Below are 25364 nucleotides of genomic sequence, written 5' to 3'. Positions count from 1 at the left end.
ATGACAGAGACGATCATTGATCATAATGATTGTGCAGTTGAAAGTATTCTATTCGTGTTTTCCGGGACATTTATCCAGATGTCGTGAATGTGTTGCACTCGTTCGTGCAACCATTAATTCGCATTAGATGAAAGTACGATGGCTTTCATATGAAGATGCGCTGTTGGGTACAACATTGGGAAAGGAAACAGAGAGATGATGATGATGATGATGATGAGGAGGAGGAGAGGGGAGGGATACAACGATGCTTTCTAAGGATAAGATGAGAATTGAGTGAGCAAGCGTGTCTCAGGGTCTCCAGGGTCGCGAGACGAACTCACGACCTTTACTTTCTCCATGATCGTGCCGCAACAAGTGTGGGGGCGATACGTAAAGCTGTAAAAAAAAGAGGATATGTAATAAGAATGGAAGGGAAGACATGGGCCGGAAGTTAGAAGGCTGGTAAATCTCCCATGGCAGTTTAATGAGGATTTGTACAAACTCGAAAGCTATTCGAAAGAGTCAAAAGTACTTTCAAGTCAGACAAAAGATAATCGATCAATCGGCTACACTTTTCTCTTCCGGCAACTTTCGATTTTTTTAGATCGACTAAAAAGTATTCGTTGAGAATAAATTATAAGCAATATGCGATCATTATTTTGGCAACGTAATTTAGCAATTATTTTCAATCATTTTTTTCGCAACAATGTAAGAGATTTCAATCCGCGATAAATGTTTGATTCACAAATTGTTAATATTATTGAGAATATTAAAAAAATAGGAAATTTTTTCATATACAAATATTTCTATTGTTTAAGTTAAATTTAAAATTATAAATCTCAAATTATATTTAAATTATTATATACTAATTTTAAGTCGTGATGAGAGACTTCTTAACAATTTCGCTTAGAAATAATCGTAATACCTTTGCCAAAAAAGAACTTTCATTTTTCGGCGATCTTGCGAAAGTATAATCTAGTCATCTAATATAAAAAGTAAAAGCGACAAGGACTTTTATAATGGAGTTACGCCGAGAGACAATGTCGAAAACGCTGGTACGAGGATGCGTATACGATTCTCGCAGGTGATCTTACCTTCCTCATTACCTCGACCTTAATTACAAACGTTCCGGCAGTCTTTCTTCCTTCCTCGTCGGGGCATAAACTCGCTTTCGTGCCTTTCGCTTGCAGCTGCCGGCAAAAGCCTCGAGCGGATTCTCACAAGCCGCGCTCTCCATTAGCATATAATGACGCGAATGTTAAGCTTGAGGAAAAGCTCCGGTTAACAGATTCATAAGATCTTGTGTCCGGAGAGTGAAAGTACTCTTGCAAGTTGGACCAGCGGGTATATATCGCGCGGAGGTTATACCACGTGTAGCAGACCACGTCTACGATACATCGGGGTACAAAAAGATATAAATTGACGTGTCGAGAGAGAAAGAGAGAGAGAGAGAGAGAGAGAGAGAGAGAGAGAGAGAGAGAGACAAACGGAACATTAATCTTTTCAACATATTTTTCTAGAAAACATTTCATAACACTTGAATTAAAAAAAAAAAAAAGAAAATCCAGATGCGTAGAAAATATATTATACTATTCAATAAGTCGAATAATGAATTCTAAACTTGGTAAATTCTTCAGGATGTCTAATCGATTATACGCTGATCATGCTAGACTAACAACGCATAAATCAGTCGCCAACGATGGGAACAGAATTGAATTGTAAATTTGTCGATAAATGCAGGAAGTGACAATCTTTTAATTAAGATTCTTCACGGCTCGTAAAACGACAATGATTCGCCGCACTAACAACCCGTTTCATACTAAGACTCCGAAAAGAGTCTTCTCTTATATCATTTTAATAGACTCATAAATTTGATTACATTAAAATCGATGTATCTACATTAATTTTTGTGTGCGGACGCATAGCAAATCAAGTTAATTTGTCAAAAAATGCATCTCGTTTCCTCCTAATTAGGACGATTTAATGAAAGAGTTACCTGGATAATTTATTTTAAAAGCTATCTCCTCGACCTTGATATATTGACCTTGACCCTGTTTTAATTCACGTGCTTCTGGTACTGCACTAGTACCATCTTATCAGTATTGCAATTGAGATTAATTCTATTTATAAAATATGACATAAATTGAACGCTTTCGCGCGTATGTAACAGATAATTGCGATGCATACTTATATACTTATGTCCGCCCATGTTTGCGAGAAGTATCTGATCGAGCGTTTGGAAAGTGAAATTCGTTCGAATCTGCAATCGGCGAAGCGTTATCTAGGTGAAATTACACGCCTAATGATCAATGTTGTAAGCAATTATTATCGCGTACAGCTCTGTCATTCGTAATATTCTTGACGTATTAATGTGCGCAATATTTGCGCGTCTTACAAACAATCAAAGGAGTCATTCACATTTAGAATTTTTATAGATAACAACATCAGAACTTCAATAAAGTAAACAGATATCCATTAAGAAATTGTAATTACATCGCAAAACTACACTTTTGCTTTGTTTTTTTAATTTCTTTTAGGAAGATGGTATTATTTTAGAGAGATTTGTCCTCTTCTTTAATTATTTATATATTTATTTTTTATCCAATTTTAAAGAAATGTACCTTTTCGTTTTATTTTGCTAGAAAGATAAATTTCACTTTTTTAAATATTATTATATTATCTCGTTACATTACTATAAATTTAATTGATTCATTCATTTTGTTTTAGTGTATGTACATCTAAGAAATCGCATTTCCCTAAATTAAAAAAATGACTAATTTTGAAAAAGTTATTCAAGAATGCATTTGCTGATGTTGTATTTACTGTACTTGTCAGAATTATGTAATTTTAAGTGTTTATTTTTGTTGTACTCAGTTATAAAGATTATCGAAAAATACATTAAATTCGTATATAAATATAAAAATTATAATATAATTAAATAATTGAAATAATTAAAACTTAGTTTCTTGAATTCAATGTTTCTTTTCATTAATTATATTTGTGTTAATAACTAATTTAAATAGAGACTAAAAGAAAGCAATCTTAGAATAAAGGGGATCTTTATGAAATTAATAATATGTCTTTATGTAAAAGCGTTCTTGAATATATATCCAGAAAATTGAAATAATGCCATAATTAAACAGTGCACGTATTTAATTAAATTTTACTAAATGAAGAGAAATTTAATGTAATAGAGTTTTAATTTAAAGAATTCAATAAAAAATGAAGAAACACAAAATCTAAATTATCTCGTAAAATAGTGATCTTTTTTATACTTTTTACTATTATTTATTGTTAGAATACGGAAAAAAATATGTGTGTGTGTGTGTGTGTGTGTTGGAGAAAGTAAAATAAAAAACAGAATAATTTCCTGCGTAACTTAATTTGAAAATTTGTCAAAACTGAATTTTACTTACCTGCATTCTTAGTGCTTCGATTGATGCACAAAAAGCTACACTTCATGGATCGGTCGAGCAAATACTTAAACAGATTTCACCTAGATAGGGCGCATCGCTGATCACAGTGTCAGGACAAGTTTCACTTTCGAATCAGGCTCGTCTCGAATGCATCGCTTGAGCGAACGATGCACTCGTATAACTCTCTACTCATCCGTTAAGTACTGCGGAAGGTCGTTTGCGGATCGGAAACTGCTCTTGCGGCACACGTTTCTCTGTTTCGTCACAGGACAGGATCGCGAATCTTCGCGCGATGCGACAGGTGCATTTAACTTTTATCTTCTTATTCAATCAAAGGATATTTTGTTTCCTCAATGGTCGCAGACAATAAAAAGAAAAACAAATTCTTTAAATTCATATTTTTATTATAATACTTATACGGATAGAAATTGTAATTAAACAATTCAAATTATTATATATAATAATTTAATTATTTTATATAATCGATCAAAATCATTTCACGACTCTGAACATTCAATATCCAATCCTGATGGGAAATTATTTTGATATATGTACTATTATTTATCTTGTTTTACAATGCCTGTTCCCGTCGAACGGAGATATTATTTATTGTGAATAGAGCGAAAATATGTACGTTTATCATTCCGACTTGACTACTTTCCCGTCGTGGAAACGCGCATCGCATAGCGACGGATTGTAGAGAGATTGTACGAGATAGATGCATAAAGTGGAAAACAGAAATTCTGATAAAGTTAGCGGAAAAATTGGTAATCTCAATGCAACAAGCGTTTTCGAAAGCAAGTCTTTTCCAGAATAAATTTATGTAAATGAATCTCTTTAAAAAGTCTCTCTTTAGAAAGAAACGAATAATTAAAAAAGCTGCAGTGAAAATAAATTTTTATACAGACGCATATCATATATAAACAATATAAGCCATGCTATAATAAATTTAAAAAACAAATTAAAAAAAAATTGTTTGACAGCTGAAAATTTATTTGTCACTGAAAATTAAAATCGCGAGTTGTGAAACGCGCTTTCTATACATTCTTTCCATTACTTTTAATCGCAATGCTTGTCGTGCAACGTACAGATACATAAATTTTATCTTAGTGAATTCAATTAGAATTCAAAAAAGGTAGGTCATCTATGTTACGTTTCTCTAACGATCAAACAAAGTGGTGCCATTTTTTTTTTATCGGCGCACAATAGTTGTAACTGATAAAATAAATACATATAACTGATATCATGAATATATGAATATAATTGGATGCGCATCTATATAATTGAATGTCCGGTCATCTCGATGTGGGCGTAGGAAAGTTTGGTGAAAGTGCTAAACGACCGACTATGTGTGATGTAAGAGTTTGGACTTCGTATTTTGGTATGATACGTCTAGACACATCGCATGCACCATTTCATAAATCAAACTAATCTCCTCGAATGTTTAACCATTTTAATGTAATCGTAAAAATGTTTCCATATTTTATCTGTCACAAATTTATGACAGATAATCGTAGCGTTTGCGTTTAAAGCTTCTGTTGTGCAATAGGTATTGATTTTTTAATTGAAAATAGCTGCATGGAAAAAAAATGCGATGATTAATAATTTCTGCAGTTTATACATACACAGGACAGTTAATGTTTCTATCTATTCTATTGATTTTTTACTTTACGTACGTATTGTATTGTAATAAAACATTTTTTATCATGCTAATCACATTTACTTATACAATCGATGAAAATAGTTCAAACAAAAGGAATTTCAAGTATTGCTAATAACAATAGTATTTTCATGCTTTTCGCAGTAAAATGTATTTCCGACAGCAAATTAGAAGTCATCGTAGCGTACAGCGTAAAAATTGATTGCGTGACTCTCTATGATTGCGTCGATTCAGAGAACTTGCTTTAAAAACCGGAACAAATTGTAAACCGTAAATCGAAATTATCTCGTAAGATTTTTAGTTTCTAAAATAAACTCTCTTTTCAAATTAATACAATGTATCATATATATCTTATATATATATATATATATATATATATATATATACAAGTTATGTTTTCTATTTAGGTTCAGTAGAGACACATTGCATTAGAATTCTGCCTAAATCATTTGCAAATAATTCGCTAGTGTAAATATAAGCAGGCACAATATAAAGATATATATATATATATATATATATATATATATACATACATATAGATTACTATTAAAAAAGGCTAATTAGTATGTGAAGAACTAACAATGACTTGTAATCGCTGAAAATTTGTTTGACATCTCTTAAATAATAATAAGTCCAACAAGGATTACGCAACGAGTCTTTTTATAGTCAGGTCGCAATTCAGGACGCAACGACATTATGAATGCTCGATGTCACTCGCGGTTCCGGTGTCATCGCAATATGACTTTTCACTCACGAAATATATGTCGTCAGTAGCAAAAATAATTCTTCTTTTAGCTTTATGCAATCAAAATGATATTAACATTTAAAAAAAAAAAAATAAAATTGATGTATTTATTTGTAATGGGTTAATTAAAACGACCTTTTAACTTATAATGTATTTATTTGTATTTGTATATTTATTTCTTGATTTTTTGAGAACCAGTCATTTAGTCACAGATGAATAAATAATTAATTTAATTAAAAAAAGAACTTTTTTTTAGGAATTTAAAAATGTTCTTTAATATTTTGAAGGAATTTAAGAACATCTTATATCAGAGTCTCGAAAGATTAAATTTCTTCCATAAGCTTTCTTAAACTGGTATTTACAGACGATTGCTATCAAATATTTGAAATGCGTAGATACGTAAATCAATAAGAGTGGCGGAAATATAATGACCGAGTTATAAAGTTAACGGCGGAAAAGTAATTTGAATTCCTATTTCTTGAGAAAGGCTGTAAATGGGCTATAAAAACTTGTTTCTAGTAAGAGATCAGAATTTTGGTTAATTTAGATTTTAAAATTCAAATCACGGAAACGTAAGACAATTATGAAAACTACGATTAAAAAAAAACACAAAAACGTTTTTATCTCCCTTAATAGAATATTTATTTATAACATTGATAAATATAAAAAATAAATGATCAAAACATGAGAATATTGTAATGAGCCACCTGCGTCATATAGCGGTTTCTTTCAACTTTGACAGACTCATCTGTTTTTATAGCGTAGAACTTCGTTTTCGGAGTAAATGATGTTTGAAAAATATCCTAAGAGGTGTGAGGGCAAATAGAAAACTAGGGCCGTTAGAAATCTCTGTTTACATTTATACAGCTTGACATATCGGCTAATACGTATATTTTTTGCTTTCTAAATGGTTCGGTCCTCGAAATGTCTGAAGATGCCGCGTCTTTCGAAACGATCCTCTCGATATTTGGGTTACCTGGGACAAACAAGCACGATAAAATTTTATATTTTCCATATTGTTTTTATGGTTATATAATGTGTGCCATTTTATTTTCTCTCCGCGACTTAAAAGTTTTAAATCCATCTAAATTTAAAAAAATAAATGTGTAAGAGAGATAGACAAATAATAGATAAAAAATATTAAATTATTACATCGATATTTTATACGCGCGCGCGCGTATGTGTACGTGTGTAACAATCTTTTATTTTTTCTCAATACAAATGCTCTAAAGTCTAGAGTGTAAATTTGAGAGAAACATTTCATCCAGTTGCATGTAAATGTAAGCTAATAACATTTTAGTTCTACCTAACTTTCTACCTAATAATTACTACGTAGTTATATTAATTTAAAAAACAAACGTAAAAATTGAAAATACTTTAAGAGCTTGAGAAAATATCGAAATTTCCAAAAAGAGAAATATTTAATTGTTTTTTTTTCAACAAATTTAATGTCGGTTCCTTTCGATTCATTTACATGTAACTGCGAGCGAAAATGTGTCTTCGATTGAAAGCGGAAATCCTAGAAGAATGTCTTTTTTTTTTAGTCGGAATTACTTTCGTGTCTGGATTCGAAAATCTGGAGCAGCAGCCACTATGAGTGACCGTGAATGATTTACGAACCGGAATAACGAGAACGTTTACCTCGCGGGTTTCAGTTGCGAGAACGTCGAGGCGCGCGAACTCTCTAGCGGTCGGCGTGAACGAAGGGGAATTCACTTTCATCCGTAAGTCGACGCGACGGCGACGTGTTAAACGGATATACGCAGTTAACGCGGTTTAACGCCTATCGTTAACTGCTACTTATAAACCTGCGCCTTCGGGGATCCTCGATGTTAATTTTGAGAGATCAAAATCGAGGTCCGCGAGATACAGTTTTTCCGGAAATGAAAGAACCGTTTTGCCGGCACTTTCGCTATCATCGATGGTATCTCGTTAAATCTAATTTTCCCGGCTCGGTTGTGGCTTGATGAACATTGTCTTGACGATAAAAGCGGAAAATACACTTGCACAGCCGTATGCGCGCGAAATCGTTCCTGCTCGGTACGCTTTCTCCGAACATTTCATTGCAAGAAGTCGTAAAGTTCGCAGCACAAAACAGAACGATTAAGTACAGCCAAGGGCTTCAATAAAGGCCCGTTATACTTGTTTCGTTCACAGGAGCTGACTGTCGAATTTTCTTTAAATGATTGCGATTACATGTAGCTCTCTTTGATTTATTTTAACCGATAGTATCAGATAGATATATTTTATTTTTCATTTATCGTTGAGAATTACTAAATTTTTTTATTCTTATTTATGATTATGATTACAATTTTTTATAGTAACATTTTTATACATAGGAATTTCTTTCAGTACCTCTTCTTTGGAATTAATGTTTGATATTAACGTCCCAGTTGCTCTTTATATTTTTCAATACGAAAAGAGACATATTATATATACACAAAGATATTTTATATATATTTTTTTTATACACAGCGGATAATCAGTGTAATTCAAACTTGCTTTGGAATCACAGATAATCTACGATTTGAAAGTGTACATCAAATTATACGATGCATGTAGAATTATATATATATATATATATATATATATATATATATATATATTGAATTATTATGAATAATTTGCGGCATTTCCATTTATATATCCTCTTCTATTAAAAATATTATTATATCAACAGGAAACAGACAGGGCAACTTTCGCGGCAAATCTATAATGAGGGACAGCGACCTGGTCGGGCTTAATAAAACTGAAACCTGATTTCAAGATACTTGATTCGATGAAAAGTAATCGAATATTTCGCTCTCTTTTCTCTCTTTCTCTTTCTCTCTCTCTCTCTCTCTCTCTCTCTCTCTTTCTCTTTTCGGCAATCGGATCGAATAATCCAAAGCGCGATCGATGTAACCTTGTCGCCAGTAACCTTGCGAGAGCTTGAACTTCACCGTTCAAACAAACTCGCCCGAATAAAACGGGGGTCGTTCTCGATCGTTCTACTCGCTCGACCGGATCGTGCTCTCGATCACTTTCTCCGGACGGAGGTCCGGTACGCGTACCGGAAGTGGGGGCGAAGGAGAGAAAGAACGCAGAAGAAGGAGGAGGAGGAGGAGGAGGAGGAAGGGGAGGGTTTTTATCCGCGGGGGGCCCAGGGCCCGAAATCGACGGGGAGCGGTGGCGGCGCCTTCTATCCACCTTCCCCGATGAAATTCCCCGATTTCCACCACTTAAGGCCGATGGGCCACCTCCATCGCGGCCACCACCGCGGCTTCCTTGCCGAGCGAGAAGTGCCTGCCGGTGATATGCCTTCGGGGAGGATACGCGCCTATATAACGACGGCGTTCCGGTGATTGAACGAAGTAAGCTAAGTTTTCCTGCGCCCAGGGAACAGGAGGTACGGCGGCCCGAGCCCGACGGGCGGCATTTGCGAGAAATATGAGGATTCGCCCGGGATGCGTGGTCAGTGCTTCCACTTCATTCTCTCTCTTTCTTATCGCAATTTTTCAAATTGTAAAGTTGCTGTGTGTTGTTTCGCGCTTTCGCGAGGAAAATCGTCGGACGTCATCTCGCGCGCCTTGCGCGATTTAGTTATCGAATCTTTCGATTTAAAAAAGAGTAAAAAAAAAAAAGAAAAAAAATACACAATATATTGAAAGTGTTCCAATTCGTTTGCGAGCGAGCCGGTTAGAATCGAATTTATAGAGTCGTGATGTCTACTTCACGAAACGCTCCTCGCGTTTCTGTGTGTTTATTCAATTGCTGATGGATGGGCTCATTGTCAGAGAGAGTGTCTCTGACGAACGTCGTTTTCAACTGGATGCCTTTTCGATCCTTTTTCTTAACCGCACCGAGTCGTTACGATCAAACAAAGAGATAGTTTTCATAAGCATACGTTGATACTTTAGTTGTAAATTTCTTTGGATTTATCACTTTGTAAACTTTATTTATAGGCTGTATTAGCGCTGCTACTGCAAGCCGCTCTTGTGGCGAGCAAAGCTGTAGATCAAACGCAGCTACAACATCAGACTTCGTATGTATATAATGAGTTATTTTAATAATGAAAGAATAACGATTGTTTTTTTTTTTTTTTTTTTTTTTACTTCAAGCATTATGCAAGGTGTTTGATAATAAATATACATATATGATGTACATGTCAAAATTTAATTTTAATTTACAAAAAGTAAAGATATTAACGGTTACTGTAAGTGTAATAGTGTATTCTATATTTTACCTTTCTATATTTGATCTTGTTATTCTATATTTTATTTGCAATCTCTATATTTTGTTTTAATAATTATTAAAGTAATATAGAAAAAAAATATGACTGTTTAAAATGTGTTATATAATTGTTGTATATTTTTATCTTATTAATCGATAATTCTAAGAAACTATTTTGCACATTATAAAAGAAGAAAATTAAAATATATAACAATTCCAAATATAATTTTTAGATTTATTCTGTTTAATCGCGCGATATTATTAATTATTATAGATACGTTAAAGAGGCGCAAAAACGATGGGGAGGCGATTCCGGTGGCGATTACGGAAATCTTGGAGGTGGTGACATTGGTGGCCACTTTGGTGGCGGTGATGCCGGCCACTTTGGTGGCGGTGATGCCGGCCACTTTGGTGGCGGCGATGCAGGCGGTCATTTCGGGGGTGGCGGTGATGTAGGCGGCCATTTCGGGGGTGGCGGTGATGCAGGCGGCCATTTCGGGGGTGGCGGTGATGCAGGCGGCCATTTCGGGGGTGGCGGTGATGCAGGCGGCCATTTCGGGGGTGGCGGTGATGTAGGCGGCCATTTGGGGGGCGGTGGTGACATTGGAGGTCATTTAGGCGGTGATATCGGTGGTGACATTGGTGGTCATTCAAGTGGCGGTGACATCGGCGGAGGAATCGAGGCGCATCATGGAGGCGACCATCATCATCACGATGAGGGCTATTGGAAAAAGAAATTAGTGTGGAAACCTGGTTGGAAGAAAATCTGGAAACCGGCAAAAAAGCAGATCTGGAAGCCCGCGTGGAAAAAGATCTGGAAGCCTATTTGGGTGCCAACGCAAAAAGCGGTATGGAAGGAGATTCAAGTACCAGCCTGGAAAAAGATCTGGAAGCCTGTGTGGAAAGAGATTCAAGTGCCGGTGTGGAAGGAGATAAAAGTGCCAGCCTGGAAGCAAATTTGGAAGCCAATCTGGCAACCAATCAAGGTACCTGCTTGGAAAGAGATCCAAGTACCGGCGTGGAAGAAGATCTGGAAGCCAGTTTGGAAAGAAATTCAGGTACCGGCATGGAAGGAGATTCAAGTACCCGCTTGGAAGAAACTCTGGGTCCCCGAATGGGTAAAAATTGGTATACCAGGTCATCACTATCACGGTACGGATCATCATGGATGGCAGTATACCAGCCATGATCTCTGGAAAAAGAAATTGATCTGGAAGCCGGTATGGAAAAAATACTGGAAAACAGCGAAAAAGCAAATTTGGGTATCGGATAAAAAACTCGAGTGGAAAGAGGCCTGGAAGCAGGTATGGAAACCAGCGAAAAAGCAGATTTGGGTAGAAGATAAAAAGCTGGTTTGGAAGCCGGAATGGATACAAATCTGGAAGCCGGGCAGGAAACTCATCTGGGTCTCTGACAAGAAGTTAGAGTGGAAGGAAGCTTGGAAACAGATCTGGAAAACTGACAAAAAGCTGGAATGGATACCTGATAAAAAGCTCGCCTGGAAGGAAGCATGGAAGCAGATCTGGGTGCCCGCTTGGAAGGAAATCTGGGTGCCGGCATGGAAGAAGATTTGGAAACCGGTCTGGATATCCGAATGGTTCCCCAACGAAGACCATCATCATCACCACGGTTGGGATCGTAAAGACTCACAGGCGCAGAATACCCAAGTTGTGCCTTACAGCCCGGAAGCCGCTTTGCAGAAGAAACAAGCGCAGCAGCAGCAGCAGCAACAACAACAACAGCAACAACAAGTGCAGCAACATCAGACGGACACTAACAAAATTAGATGGGACAGATCTTTCCAAGCAAATCCGCCAACGGTCTCGCAGCACCTGGTACCACCGCCAGCTAATCAAAACGGAGGTCAAGCCGGCTTCACGTTCCCCGGCCGCTGAGACGAAGCTGGTTTGAACTCCGTGTAAAATAACCTTGCACTATAATCCCTGAAAATGCTTGTACAAACGTCTCTATGAGAGAGTACTGTAACATAAGCCGCTGTATATATTACATTTTAGGAAAGATTAAGATAAGTCGCGTATAAAACTTTAAGTTACTCGAAATTGTTCGACTGATTGTGTACTCGCTACTCTTCGGAGTACTACTCTTTGATGCTTTATAACCTTTATTTTTTCCCCTTTCCTTGTTTTCTTTTTATACTCACGTTGTTGTCATCCCAATTGTTAATTCTAATACTGTTACGAATAAAGTTTATAAATATTTTGTTAATTTTTTGACTACATTATCTCACATCTTCAGCCCTCGCATTGTGCATTACTTTTGCATACAAGATTCATAATACGTATACTTTATATGCTATATTTATTTCGTTTAATAAAAAAGTAGATTAATTTAAATATTCAGGCATCAAAAATTATGTAACAAATCATTTTTATATATGAATATTTTGAATTAAAAATTGAATTTGTTTTCTACAAAAATGTCAAAGAAAGTCAGTTTATCATCTTCAATTTTAAACGGCAAATTAAACATTGTTTTCAACAGTTTCTCTAGATACTCATGATGTTTAATAAATGTATACAAATTCGTTATCTACCAAGCTTATATAATTATAATTTGTATACTACTTTACTCTTTTAAATTTAAACAATTCATATTCATTTTCTAATTTTTCTCAATTATTTTATTCTCTGAAAACACTCAAAATAAACAATAAGAATTATTTCTGTGAATCATTTATCATGTATCGTCATCGATTATATCGGTAAGAATGTACTGGCCAAAAATATATCACCTTTAGGATTTTTGAGAATAAATTTAATTTAAATTACTTACAAAATTAATTTTTTATATTATTAAAATTAAGTTTTTATATTATTTTATGAAACATATTTTATTTAGTAAGTTGTATTTACTATCAAAACATATATTATATTATAAATATCCATACACTTTGAATAAAATTATACTCAAAAATACTAAAGGTGATATATTTTTGGTACTGTATATTAAAATTTACAATGTTCTTAAATTTTTAAGGTGCACAATTATTTACTAAATTAAAAGAAACATTTTGCAAGCTTAATTTTTTCATCTTATATCTTATATTCTATTACTTCTATGTGTTTTATAAAAGAGATTAAATTTTTTAAACAAGAATAATGAATTGAGCCGTAAAAAGCAAAGGAATATTTTACTCGGACGAAAACAAAGATAATATATCTGTCTGTTGTAAACTATGTACATACGTACAGTTTATGAGCTAAGAAGAGAAAGAAAGAGAATCGAAATAATATCTAACAATAAGCTTTGAAATAGTAATAATAATATGTGTGACACATTTGTAATGCAAATTTTATTTACAAGAGAAATATAATATAACAAAGCATTGTTAAAGCAAACCAAATAATAAGATGAATAAGATGATAGATTATTCTATTATTTTCATATGCATATATTCAAAATTTATAATTATATTCCAAATAATACATAATTATAGGTAATTATAATTAAGAAATTAAAAAACTGATCTAAAAAATATTTATCTTTTTACGACAAATTATTTTTTACTCTAATTATTTTTCCAGTAATATCTATCAGAGAGAATAAATGTTATTCGAGTCTCGTACTGTTTCAATTTTATAACAGCTGTTAAAAATAGATACACATTTCGATAAAGGACGTCTAAATGATCATTTTTTTATAATTTCACAGTAAATCGCTCGTCATATTCTGAACTTGCAACGAAGGTGATGCAACGCAAATACGCGCACGTATCCCTGCGAAATTGGAGAAAGTGGAGTCTGTTATGGACGGCAGGTGACCAGCATGTAGAGGACCGTGGAGAAAGTATCGGTGCACCCACACAGTAACATAAATTAATCCATGTCACTGTACTGTCCGTCTGGATAAGGTACGAGTAGCGACACAGACTCCCGTTCGATTGATGACGACGATGAGGACGTCGCGTCGGCGAGATTTCACTGGCGCCAACTACGGAAGAGTGGATTTTTCTTCGTAGTACGACCATAGGTAGAAAAAAATAGAATCAGAGAAATCATGATACGTACGTTTTTCTGACATGACACGAGATCGGGATACAGGAAACATTTTCACTTTTGTCTCACGTTTACTTTCATTTAACTCCGCGCGGATGGGTTTTATCAGAAAACTGTACATCTCTTCTGTAATCATTTATACTACTGTCGTTTTATAGAAATTTTATGTCTCTTATGTAGAATCACTTTTTAGATATATTCAAACTTGTACGATATTATTATATTATATTGATACCTTTATATTATTATTCTTAATAATAATAATTATTAATTTAATAATATATACGTACATGGTAAAAAATATTTTGTATTTTTGTTGAAATTTTCTTGTGTAAAAATTTTTGTGTTAAATTTTTAACATACTCTTATGTTAATATAATATACTGTCATTATGTTATTTTAACTTTTCTGCATTGAATTAATATTCACCGTTTCTAAGAGTTAAAACAACACAATTAACAAATAAATCTTACACTAATTCACATTTTTGTGTTAATTTTTTACATATTATTTGTGTTATTTGTTTACATATTTGCCTTCTGTTAAATTAACATTGAAATTAGAGTGGATAAATTGGGACACGAGAGATGTGTTAAATTTAACACAAAATTTTTTATCGTGTAATATTTATCTTATTACTTTACTACGACTTTTCTCGCCTCATTTTTTTTCGAAAGCTATAACAAATAAGTAGATCATTGGTTTTTTAACCGGTGTTTCTCGGAAAACTAGTATTCCGTGAAATTATGAAATTTAATTACAGTTTTTACAAATATATATTTTAATTAATGTTTTCTTTTTTACTGTTATGTAATCTGTAATTTTATAATTTTAATAAAAAATATGTTTATGCATATTTTTGTTATTAGTATTATGACTTCTTGATTTTGGTGTTCTGTAAATTTTTTTTATAATCAAAGTGTTCCGTGATTTCGAAAAAATTAAGAACCACTGAATTGAATAAACAAATATAATTCCGAGATAATTCCATTCAAAATTATTTCTTTTCCAAGTTCTTTGGTGTACGAATCTAAAACGCATTCATGTGCAAAAATTGTGATCTGTGAACTGCTACTGATTATCGCGTAATAATAGTCACTTTACAACACAATAGACGATTTCTAGACATCTCTTTCACGTACGTTTCCCAAGATAAAAGCAATATATCATTTAACTCAATTTTTTCGTGAAATTATAATTGAAAATATTGCGAGTAAGTTTATTATATTTGAATAAAGGGACATATTTTTTGATAACGTTTTAGCGATGCAATTTAATAATTATTTGTAACTATTTATTTGCAGTAAAAAAAAACCTATAGAAAAAGAATTTGTTCAATACTTTTTTGTATATATGAATATTTAAAAAATTATAATAATTAATTTTTTTAGTTTCTACTTAATATTCACACATAATTAAACTTGTAACATTTTTTGTTTTATAAAAAAATAACGTTATTTACAAAATATAATATTTTGTATTTATTTATTATATATATATATATATATATATATATATATATATATATATATATACACATATGATACATATGGCCCCACGGACAAGTAATTATTAATATATATATAATACATATGGCTCTGTGGCCCCACGGGCAGAAATATCTTTTTATATTCGAAACGCATGCTCTTACCGGAAACCTATTATATATACGATGTATAATATCTGAATTTGTTACCTTTTATATTTTAACGGAGATTTAATGCAATTTATCATCTTCCGATAAAAATTTAATGAAAAATATTGCAAGTATTGTTGCAAACTGCGATTTTTCAAGAGATCTATTTATACAATAAGTTTCCTTCTAAAATTAAATGAAATTGTATTAAAAAATTGATGTATAATATGTGAATTGTTTTTTTTTTATATTTTAACTGAGATCCAATGCATTTTATCATCTTCTGAGAAAAATTTAATAAAAAATATTGTAAGTATCTATTTATACAATAAGTTTCCTTCTAAAATTAAATGAAATTTTATTAAAAAATCGATCATACTTGTACTTAATACAATTTCATTTAATTTTAGAAGGGAACTTACTATATAAATAGATCTCTTGAAAAATAGCAGCTTTGCAACAATACTTGCAATATTTTTCATTAAATTTTTATCGGAAGATGATAAATTGCATTAAATCTCCGTTAAAATATAAAAGGTAACAAATTCAGATATTATACATCGTATATATAATAGGTTTCCGGTAAGAGCATGCGTTTCAAATATAAAAAGATATTTCTGTTCGTGAGGCCAGAGGATGTCTCCTTGATAAAATCAAGTTTTAGTTATTCTGTATATACACATATGTGTATATACACACATGCGTACGCACATATACATATCTTAGCCTATATATAGTATATGCTCACGTAAGCATAACCACAGAAGATACGAACAGAAGTGTGTAAAGTGTGTCGCAGTGTATTTAAAGATGTTATACCTAACGATCTTTATTCTTCTTTTTACATTTGTTTGCCTCTATTGTTTCTACGATTGTGTTAAGCCAAAAAATTATCCACCTGGTAAATATATAAAACAAGTCAACAATAATAAATTCATAAAGATACAATTCCTCGAAATCTGATCTATTTTAAGATTTAAAAACTAAGATATTGAAATCTATGTGATATTAACGTTGATGCGATTGCTTTAATTTACATAATTTTAATGCCCATAGATTTTTGTATATGTTTTTTCTATATTTTTCAACACTTATAAATATAATAAATAGACTAAAGTGAGATTTATATTCATCATTTATAAATGATTATAAACGTTATATAACATTCTTGTTCGAATGAGAAAACATATATCATTTATGAGTTGTAATTATTCCTGCTTCTTAAATATTCTGTGAAAGATGCTTTCGAAATAAAGGATTATTATTATTCTCAATTTTTCTGTGTTACACATCAAACAAATCGAAATCATAATAAACAAGTCAATGTCAATCCTGGATTGATCGTTTAAATTGAGACTCGAGATTCGAGTTGTTTTAGATCAAATAAACAAATATCGAAATATAATATAGATTTTGTCGTGGAAGCACTGTACGATGTACGATCAGACTTCTGCGGGACACGTGTTCAATCCTCGGTCAATGGTCGTTTACGACTTTTGCGACGTTACCCAGGTGGTTTCATTATGTAATGATGTTATTATGAGTTTTTATGTTCCACCTGACGTCACCTAAAAGTCATTTTCGAAAAATCATAATGATCTCATTTGATATACTTTTGGCAATGTTTTGGTGACTTATTTTTGATATTATAATATAATTTTTTATATATATTACGCAATTACTTGTTTATTTAATTATTTATGTATATTTTAATTATATTTAATCAATATAATCTTTTTAAAATTATATATGCGATCATTGAACTTAAAAATTTATGATTCTTTTTGTGATTTTTAACTCATTTTTTAATAATTTTTGTTTAGGTAACTTTTAAGTGATAAATAAAATTATGAGTTTCATGTTCTACCTGGGTAATTACTTACGATTAAAATTAATATCGAGCGCTCACTGACGCTCCGCGCATTCAGAGAATAAAAGAAATAAATAATATTCACAAATCATAAAGACTTCAATTAGCCTCTCTTATCTTCGATCAAATAAAACTTGTTAATGTACCGTGATAAAACCAAAGATAACAATTATTGATTTATTAATATATTAATAAATTATTATAATATATTATAATTATATTTATTATAATATATTTAATATAATAATATATATAATAATATATATAATAATATAATAATATATTTATTATTATTATAATATATTAATCATACAGGTCCGGCATGGCTACCATTGATAGGATGTTTCCTGATATTTGTGCGATTACGTTCAAAATATGAATACACTTATTTAGCTCTGCAACAATTGGCACATACGTATGGACCGGTATTAGGACTAAAATTTGGAAATCAAAAAATAGTGGTAATTTCGACGTACGATCTGGTTAAGAAAAATCTTCTCCGTGACGAGCTTAATGGCCGACCAGACGGATTTTTCTTCAGGGCACGAGCAATGGGGAAGAGAAAAGGTACGCGCAAATTATGTATATTGTTTCAACAAAATCCAAAAGTTAAAAAAAGTTAATTCTCATTGACATGTAAACGATTGTGAAAACGATTCGTACGCTCTTCAGTTATATAAAAAAATTTTCGTATCTCTCATTCTCTTTGCACAGGTATTTTGTTCACCGATGGTACCACTTGGTCGCAGAGTCGTAGATTTACGATGCGACACTTACGAACCTTTGGCATGGGCCAATCAGCTATGAAAATGCAAATAACCATCGAGATTCAAGAGTTTATTAATCATCTACAAAAGATAAGCGAACATGATGTAGTGCCGATGCACAGGGTATTCGACGTTGCGGTGCTCAACTCGTTATGGCTTATGATTGCCGGACATAGGTTTGATTACGAGGATGAAAAACTACAACAAGTGCTCAAGGTCGTTCATGATATCTTCAGGTAATGGCCGATGAAAATCTCCGCGCAAGTAGAGTAATTTAATAAAATAGTATAAATATATTTTATTTTCGCGCGATACAAGATACGATACTACAACATATAATATATTATATTAACCCTCTGTAGACACATATTTTTCTCATTTTCCGCAACCACATTGGATTTTTAAACTTATGCCCAAGTTTTCTATTTTTCAATGTGTCACTATAATCTAATTTTTAAGGTTTTTAAGTAAAATATCCAAGATGGTACTGGATTCTTTCGAAAGAAATTTCAGATTGAAATTTTTTCTTCAAATCCTCAGTCAGAAGGACTGTTGTTAATATTGATATATAATATGATATTAATATTTGATATATTTTATTTAAATTTCTCTAAATATATTGGTGTTACATAGATCAATGAATACCATGGGCGGATTGCTGTCGCAGATGCCTTTTTTACGTTTTATTATCCCGGAATTATCAGGATATAATGAATTGATAAGAATCCACAAAGTATTCTGGAGCTTTATAGGCGACGAAATCAAGATACACGAGAACAATCCGCCGGAAAATGAGCCGCGCGATCTTATTGACGCATTTCTCTTGGAGATCTCGAATAAGAATGGCGATAAAGATAATGTTTTTGATCGTAAGTATAAGGCTAAAAATTTTGGTTGATCGATTCATTTCAATTGTGTCAAAAATTATTCCGCGGAACGATATTCGTTGGCAAAATCGTTTTAGGCATTTTCGCAAGATTCTATAATAAAAATCGTAGAATTTAACAATAATCGACACATTTTAGATATAAATATGCATGCAACTAAATTAAATATCTTTTTTCCTGGATTGAATAAAAGTTTGATTTGTGATTTCACGTGTATTTCATCTCACAGGTGAAAACTTATTGATATTATGCCTCGATCTCTTCCTGGCCGGATCGAAAACGACCATCGATACCTTAGGGAGCATATTTCTCTTTTTGTCACTACATCCTGAATGGTTGGGCGTGATTCAAGCTGAATTAGACAGCGTCGTTGGTAGATCGAGAGCTCCTACAGAGGAGGACTTGCCACTCTTACCAATAACAGAAGCTTTCTTAGCCGAGGTAATTGATTGATATAAAACTAATAAATTTATAAGATAAAAAAAATAATGAAATATCTAATCACCATACAAATAAAAAAAAATACTAAAGACAAAAAATATAAATGTAATAATATTGTAATTTTTTATATATATAATTACGATATGTATAAATGGCATATGTCAATGGTATATATCAAATAAATATATATAATAATGTATATATATAATACAGATACAAAGATATTTTATTTTGGCACCACTCGGAGTGCCTCACTGTGCCTCAGAGGATGTCATATTGAACGAATATCGAATACCTAAGGTAATGGATCTCATTTCTGTTATAAATAATCCATGATAATACATGAATTATTATTTCTAATCTGATTCCATGTCGTTCATGTTTAAAATCAATGATGTATATTTATTATTTATTGTTAGTTTTATATAAAATTAATATCTGCGCCGACTTTTTTGTCGAGTCAAGTATGTGGGAGCGTGGGATCAAATTAGAAAATTTATATATAACATCAAATAATTATTGATAGCGCGAGTATTATATCGCTCCTCAATTGCGTTCTATGAGAAAATTATCGTTTTGCAGGGCACGCTTGTGCTCTTTAACTTGTACAGCGTTGAAAATGACGAAGCATATTGGGACGAACCAAATCTATTCCGTCCGCGACGTTTTCTAGACGAACGGGGCCAATTTCGTCGCAACAACTTTAGCTTACCTTTTGGCTTGGGTAAGTCTGAGGCGATGCGAAATCGCGAGTATTTTCGCCATTGTCTTCCCTGTCCCTGTATCGCGTAAATTTCACGCTTTGCGAAAGTGTGCGTAAAGTAATCAACACACATCATGCGCGCATTACGTTCTCACAATTATATACTAATTGCGAGAACAATGCGGGCGATGTTATTTTATTGTTGAAGGCAAGAGACGCTGTCTGGGCGAACAGCTGGCGCGCTCCGCATTGTTCCTGTTTTTCACCAACATCGTACATTACTTCGATATGAAAATCTCGACCGATCACGACAAACCAGACCTGAAATGCTACGATGGCTTCACTTTGTCGCCAAAACCGTATTATCTTAAACTTACGAAAAGATCCGAATGACAGAGGCTCGATTTCAAGCCGCAAACCTTATTTATAATATACATTTCTCATTTATTATAAAGACCCTTTTTATTGATATTATTAACCAATTTTATCGCTTCATCATTTATAAAAACCCTTTTTACTGATATTATTATATAAAAAACTAATTTTATATTTCAAAACTTATAAGTAGAAACTGAATCCATTTTTTGAAAAAGTATCTTAAAAAATTATAAAATTATTATAAAAAAATTAATTTTCTCCTCTTGCTTCTTTTTTTCTTTTCATCTTTTTTTTTATACTATTCTTTATTATTATATATTTACATTACATTTTCCACTGTATATGCAAATATTAAAACATTTTTCTGTCGTTAAATTTGTTGTGTAAAATGCTTTCCAGTACTCTGTATGTTGTAATAAAATATATATTTATTTTATATTTGAAAAATTATGTTTTATGCTTGCAAGAGATTTAGGAATAATCAAGACGATAGTTTAAGAAAAAGAATGGCGGTTGTTTTTTTAATAAAAATGTCTTATTTAATTAATATAAATTTTTATCGCAATTACTATGTGTGTAGTTTAAAATTTTTTTATTTTGAAAATTGATTACGCCAATTAATAAAGAAAAATCTTTATTGAAATTTTTTCTTTAAATCTCTCTCTCTCTCTCCCTATTTCCTCTAACTAAAAATATAATTATGTGTTACTTCTTAAACGAAATGTACTAAGTAATCATTTATAATTGACATACTGTATATTTTATGTGCTAGCTATACGCGTAGCACGAATTGTGTTTGACAAAAACATTCGTAGTCATTACAGACCCGCGCGATGTTTGTAAATGACGTTTATTAGTTTTACCACGCAAAAGTCTTACTCTTACGATATACATTTGGACTTCTGCGAAGCGCGTGATCGGTTTCGATGAACTCGTAAAAGTAATTTTACGAATTTAACGAAATTAATCCTGCGCTTCGCAGAAGTCCAAATATATCGTGAGAGTGACTTTCGCGGTGGTAAAATCAATAAACGTCATTTGCAAACATTGCGCGAGTCTGTAATGGCTACGAATGTTTTTGTCAAACACAGTTAGTGTTACACGTATACCACACAAAATATATTTTAAAAAAATATTAATTATAAATGATTACTTAGTATATTTGATTTAAAAAGTAACATATTTAGTATTACATTTCTAGCTAAAAAGAGATATGAAAAAAATTCCAATAAAAATTCTTCGTTATCAATTGGCGTTTTCAAAATAAAAAAATTTAAAATTATACAAATAGTGATACACGATAAAAATTTTTATTAATTAAATAACAAGACATTTTTATTAATTAAAAAACCAAATCATATCTTTTTTTTCTCAAACTATCTTAGTTATTCCTAAACATCTGCAAATATAAAAACATTATTTTCCAAATATAAAATGATAAATAAACATTTATTTTATTACAACACACATATTGTACTATAAAGCATCATTCATATAACAAATTTAATAGAAATAGAAAAATGGTATTTACTTATACAGTGTAGTGTCATACAAATATAAAAGATGGTATAAAGTAAAAAGAGATAAATAGAAAGAAGGGAACAAGAAGAGAAAATATATTTTCTTTTTTTATAATAATTTTATAATTTTTCTAAGATACTTTTTAGAGAATGTAGATTTAGTTATTATATATAGATTTCGAAATATATAAATTAGTTTAATAATATAAGGTGGTCCCTATACTAAACATCTATTAATGGTATATAATTAATTTATAAGATTAAATAGTTAAAGAAAAATATTTACACACAAGGCATAACAAGCTTATGTGTATATAATCTTTTTCTATATATTGTTTATTATATTATCTTGTCTAAAATAAATCAACATTCTTGAACCAAATATAATATTACATTAACTTACATAAATCTTCTGATTTTCTTAAAATGTTATAATACACACACTCTCCATGATTCGCTCCAGAATTTCGATTAGAAATAACTTTTAAAATATTTTACAAGCACATGCGCAGTTATGCAATCAGATAACAAGCATACTTTATGCCATATAGAGTATTGGACACACACACACATATACATACACACACACGCACATACATCTATCTTTATTATATATATAATCGCATTAAAATTACTAAAATTATCACATACTCGCGTGCATACATATGTTATATACTTGATTATTATGCTTGAAGTTTTATAATGAAACGTATAAATGGACTGTGGCAATCTTAGACATGCCATTAAAACCACTCGCAAATCGGAGCTTGCTTATAATTAACAATTAGGAGGATCCAATTTGTAAGACACGTTTCCATTTCTTTGTATATATATTTGATATAATAATAATTATATCAGATATATTTTATGATAACTACTTTTTGGACACTTGTAAAGCAAGATTAGATAGGAACGTCTAAGAATTTTATCAGCCTAATATTGTGATGTGCTGTGTTCATAGACAACAGTCTCTCATAGCGCTACACTCCAACATGCTGTACACTGTTTATTTTATATTTATATATATATATATATATATATATGTATATATATGTATATATATGTATATATATATATATATATATATATATATATATATATATATATGTGTATAATGTATATTTATATTTAGCTTTGCCAAACTATGATTCCGATCAAAATCGCTAATACGACTGCTGCTATCACTACGAGAATACATTTCTTTTTACGCAATTTAGTTTGATAGATACTCGCTTGCCTTACTTGAGAAGCACCTTCGCTGACAGATACTTCAGTTCTTTCGACTGAAGCTTCTATAGAATCGATAACTTCTCCTTGATCGTACACCAAAGCTCCAAGATCTTTGAATATTTGATTAATATCGCTAATATTACTCTGTATAAAACATAAATAAATATATTAATAATTATATTTACATATATAGATTTTTTGTGATAATTGTGAAAAAATATTTACCTCCAACTGTCTTATACTAGCTTCTTGCTCTTCCAACATTCGTAAATTCATTTGTTCCTGCAGTTGTTCCTGTTGCAGTTTTTGATGATCATTTGTATAGGTTCTACTGTCTTGTAATTCTATGAGTGTCTCCTGTTTCTTTTCCCCAAATGGTGCAATACCTGCACTGGCCTTAGCTTTTCTGACCATTTCTTTTTCCTTGGAAGCAGCCAGCCTTTGTACAGCCTAAATTTATATAAACAATAATTATTAGTAATATAATACAAATACATATAAAAAAATTAAAATGCATATGAATATTTACTTGAAAAGAATTCAATGCACTCGTAAATTCATCTTGAAGGCGCTCTCTTTGCATCTTTCGCTGTCTTTGTTCTCCAGGACTAGTAGATCCAGAGTTATTTGCTAATACAGCTAAATCACGAAGATGAACACTAGTGTCTTTTGCCAATTGCTGTGTATAATGCTGTATCTGATGTCTGTAAAGTAATAAAATTTTATTAACTATTGATTTTTATTTCCTCAAGTATTTTACAACTTACAGCTGATTTCTGAGTTCTTGAGAATCAGTGGAGCTACCCAACTGATTGACCATCTTCTGCATGGAAGACACTGCGAAAGAATCATCAATGTAAATATCTCATAATATAATTCTCAAATCAATTTTGTTGGTTTGATAGCGACTCACCATTCTGCGATATCTTTAGTATCGAAGTACCAATAGTTTGAGATAGCTTGCCAAAATCTTGCTCCCGAGCAGGACCACCATTGTGATACGATGAGAATCCAGCATCCATTTTGATCAGCTAGGTTATACATATAAATTTAATTTGTTATACAATATATTGGCATAAAGTTTTGTAAACAATTTGTATTTTTAATTTAATTAAAAGTCAAGGCAAGGATCCAGAACGTGTTTGAGCGTTATTACTTTAACAATCAATTTATTCACACAATCGATTTTAGGATGCAACTAACTAATTTTTCCGCGAACAAGTGTGAGCTATCAGCTGTTCTTCAATACTCGACGAAGCTCTGGCGATGACGTTAAAAATCACGTGAAATATGCCTTATTCGAGTAACACTTGATGAATGACAATCACCTCATGTAAACTTACTTGTCAACAAATGTCAACGACTAATGACGACTAGTGGGTCGATACGTGTTTGCGCGATGACTCACGAAATTGACATACGAAGGATTGTCACGTCTCGATATTTCACGTATATACGTACACGAATATATTACATATATATGTCGCTGCGCGATTCAAAGGATTCCTCTGGGATTATTCTTGTTGTAAAGCGCTAAAAAATTCTTACGTTGATCAATAATTGCCGCCGAGATAGATCTTGAATGGATCTTGTCACCGTAAACGTATTGAATTGTAGATTCCGAGTTTCGAGGAACTGAATGGACAAGATCTCTCTGTTGGAAAATAAATTTATAAATCTAACGAGCAGATATGATTTCAACCGATATCTAATATGCATAAAAGATATTTTTCTTGTTTTATATCGAGGACACAGTCCACTTGGTGCTACGCATAGCGTTTGATTGACCAATCAGGATAGAGAAACCTATCTTTCGAAGTGGGTGGCATTCCGAGAGAGAAAGAGAATAAGAACAAGAACGCGAGAGAGAGAAACTCTATAATTAATATTATATTGCTTTCTCT

At 32.0% G+C, this 25364-nt stretch overlaps 3 protein-coding genes across 7 annotated transcripts; 2 read left to right on the top strand and 1 right to left on the bottom strand.

The window, feature by feature from the left end:
* Positions 1 to 9165: 9165 nt before the first annotated feature.
* Positions 9166 to 12238, top strand: LOC140668134 (uncharacterized). Its single transcript, XM_072896821.1, has 3 exons — positions 9166 to 9253; positions 9745 to 9824; positions 10287 to 12238. Exons 1-3 carry the CDS (start codon positions 9230 to 9232, stop codon positions 11905 to 11907), a joined length of 1725 nt encoding a protein of 574 aa, XP_072752922.1. The 5' UTR covers positions 9166 to 9229; the 3' UTR covers positions 11908 to 12238.
* A 4167-nt stretch (positions 12239 to 16405) lies between these two features.
* On the top strand, positions 16406 to 21353 carry LOC140671405 (methyl farnesoate epoxidase). Of its 2 annotated transcripts, XM_072902781.1 has the most exons (9): positions 16423 to 16565; positions 17488 to 17535; positions 17850 to 18101; positions 18249 to 18537; positions 18935 to 19170; positions 19418 to 19629; positions 19843 to 19929; positions 20212 to 20353; positions 20541 to 21353. In XM_072902781.1, exons 2-9 carry the CDS (start codon positions 17514 to 17516, stop codon positions 20723 to 20725), a joined length of 1425 nt encoding a protein of 474 aa, XP_072758882.1. In that variant the 5' UTR covers positions 16423 to 16565; positions 17488 to 17513; the 3' UTR covers positions 20726 to 21353. The 2 variants fall into 2 exon arrangements, with proteins under 2 accessions (XP_072758809.1, XP_072758882.1); XM_072902708.1 differs by lacking the exon at positions 17488 to 17535 and having other exon boundaries at positions 16406 to 16565.
* Positions 21354 to 22558: 1205 nt separating this feature from the next.
* On the bottom strand, positions 22559 to 25204 carry Syx7 (syntaxin 7). 4 transcript variants are annotated; one of them, XM_072903021.1, is made up of 6 exons: positions 25009 to 25204; positions 24374 to 24491; positions 24228 to 24297; positions 23990 to 24164; positions 23686 to 23910; positions 22559 to 23604 (listed from the first exon to the last, which is right to left on the bottom strand). In XM_072903021.1, exons 1-6 carry the CDS (start codon positions 25177 to 25179, stop codon positions 23359 to 23361), a joined length of 1005 nt encoding a protein of 334 aa, XP_072759122.1. In that variant the 5' UTR covers positions 25180 to 25204; the 3' UTR covers positions 22559 to 23358. The 4 variants fall into 4 exon arrangements, with proteins under 4 accessions (XP_072759122.1, XP_072759211.1, XP_072759383.1 ...); XM_072903110.1 differs by lacking the exon at positions 25009 to 25204 and adding an exon at positions 24664 to 25002; XM_072903282.1 differs by lacking the exon at positions 25009 to 25204 and adding an exon at positions 24789 to 25002.
* Positions 25205 to 25364: the final 160 nt, after the last annotated feature.

This window comes from Anoplolepis gracilipes, chromosome 1 (genome assembly GCF_047496725.1).
Source record: "Anoplolepis gracilipes chromosome 1, ASM4749672v1, whole genome shotgun sequence".
Taxonomy (NCBI): Eukaryota; Metazoa; Arthropoda; class Insecta; order Hymenoptera; family Formicidae; genus Anoplolepis; species Anoplolepis gracilipes.
The sequence above is the reverse complement of the archived record's forward strand: the minus strand, read 5'-3'. Positions and strand labels throughout refer to the sequence as shown.

What these genes read in the sequence shown, in the direction of transcription:
- LOC140668134 (XM_072896821.1), top strand. Translation starts at nt 9,230, where the DNA reads ATGAGGATTCGCCCGGGATGCGTG. An exon ending in GGATTCGCCCGGGATGCGTG is followed by an intron (nt 9,254 to 9,744) that starts GTCAGTGCTTCC and finishes CTTTATTTATAG; the next exon opens with GCTGTATTAGCGCTGCTACT. An exon ending in CAGCTACAACATCAGACTTC is followed by an intron (nt 9,825 to 10,286) that starts GTATGTATATAA and finishes TAATTATTATAG; the next exon opens with ATACGTTAAAGAGGCGCAAA.
- LOC140671405 (XM_072902708.1), top strand. Translation starts at nt 16,475, where the DNA reads ATGTTATACCTAACGATCTTTATTCTTCTTTTTACATTTGTTTGCCTC. An exon ending in AGCAATGGGGAAGAGAAAAG is followed by an intron (nt 18,102 to 18,248) that starts GTACGCGCAAAT and finishes CTCTTTGCACAG; the next exon opens with GTATTTTGTTCACCGATGGT. An exon ending in TAGCTTACCTTTTGGCTTGG is followed by an intron (nt 20,354 to 20,540) that starts GTAAGTCTGAGG and finishes TTATTGTTGAAG; the next exon opens with GCAAGAGACGCTGTCTGGGC.
- Syx7 (XM_072903021.1), bottom strand. Translation starts at nt 25,179, where the DNA reads ATGCATATTAGATATCGGTTGAAATCATATCTGCTCGTTAGATTTATA. An exon ending in GGCGGCAATTATTGATCAAC is followed by an intron (nt 24,492 to 25,008) that starts GTAAGAATTTTT and finishes TGTATAACCTAG; the next exon opens with CTGATCAAAATGGATGCTGG. An exon ending in CTAGTATAAGACAGTTGGAG is followed by an intron (nt 23,605 to 23,685) that starts GTAAATATTTTT and finishes TGTTTTATACAG; the next exon opens with AGTAATATTAGCGATATTAA.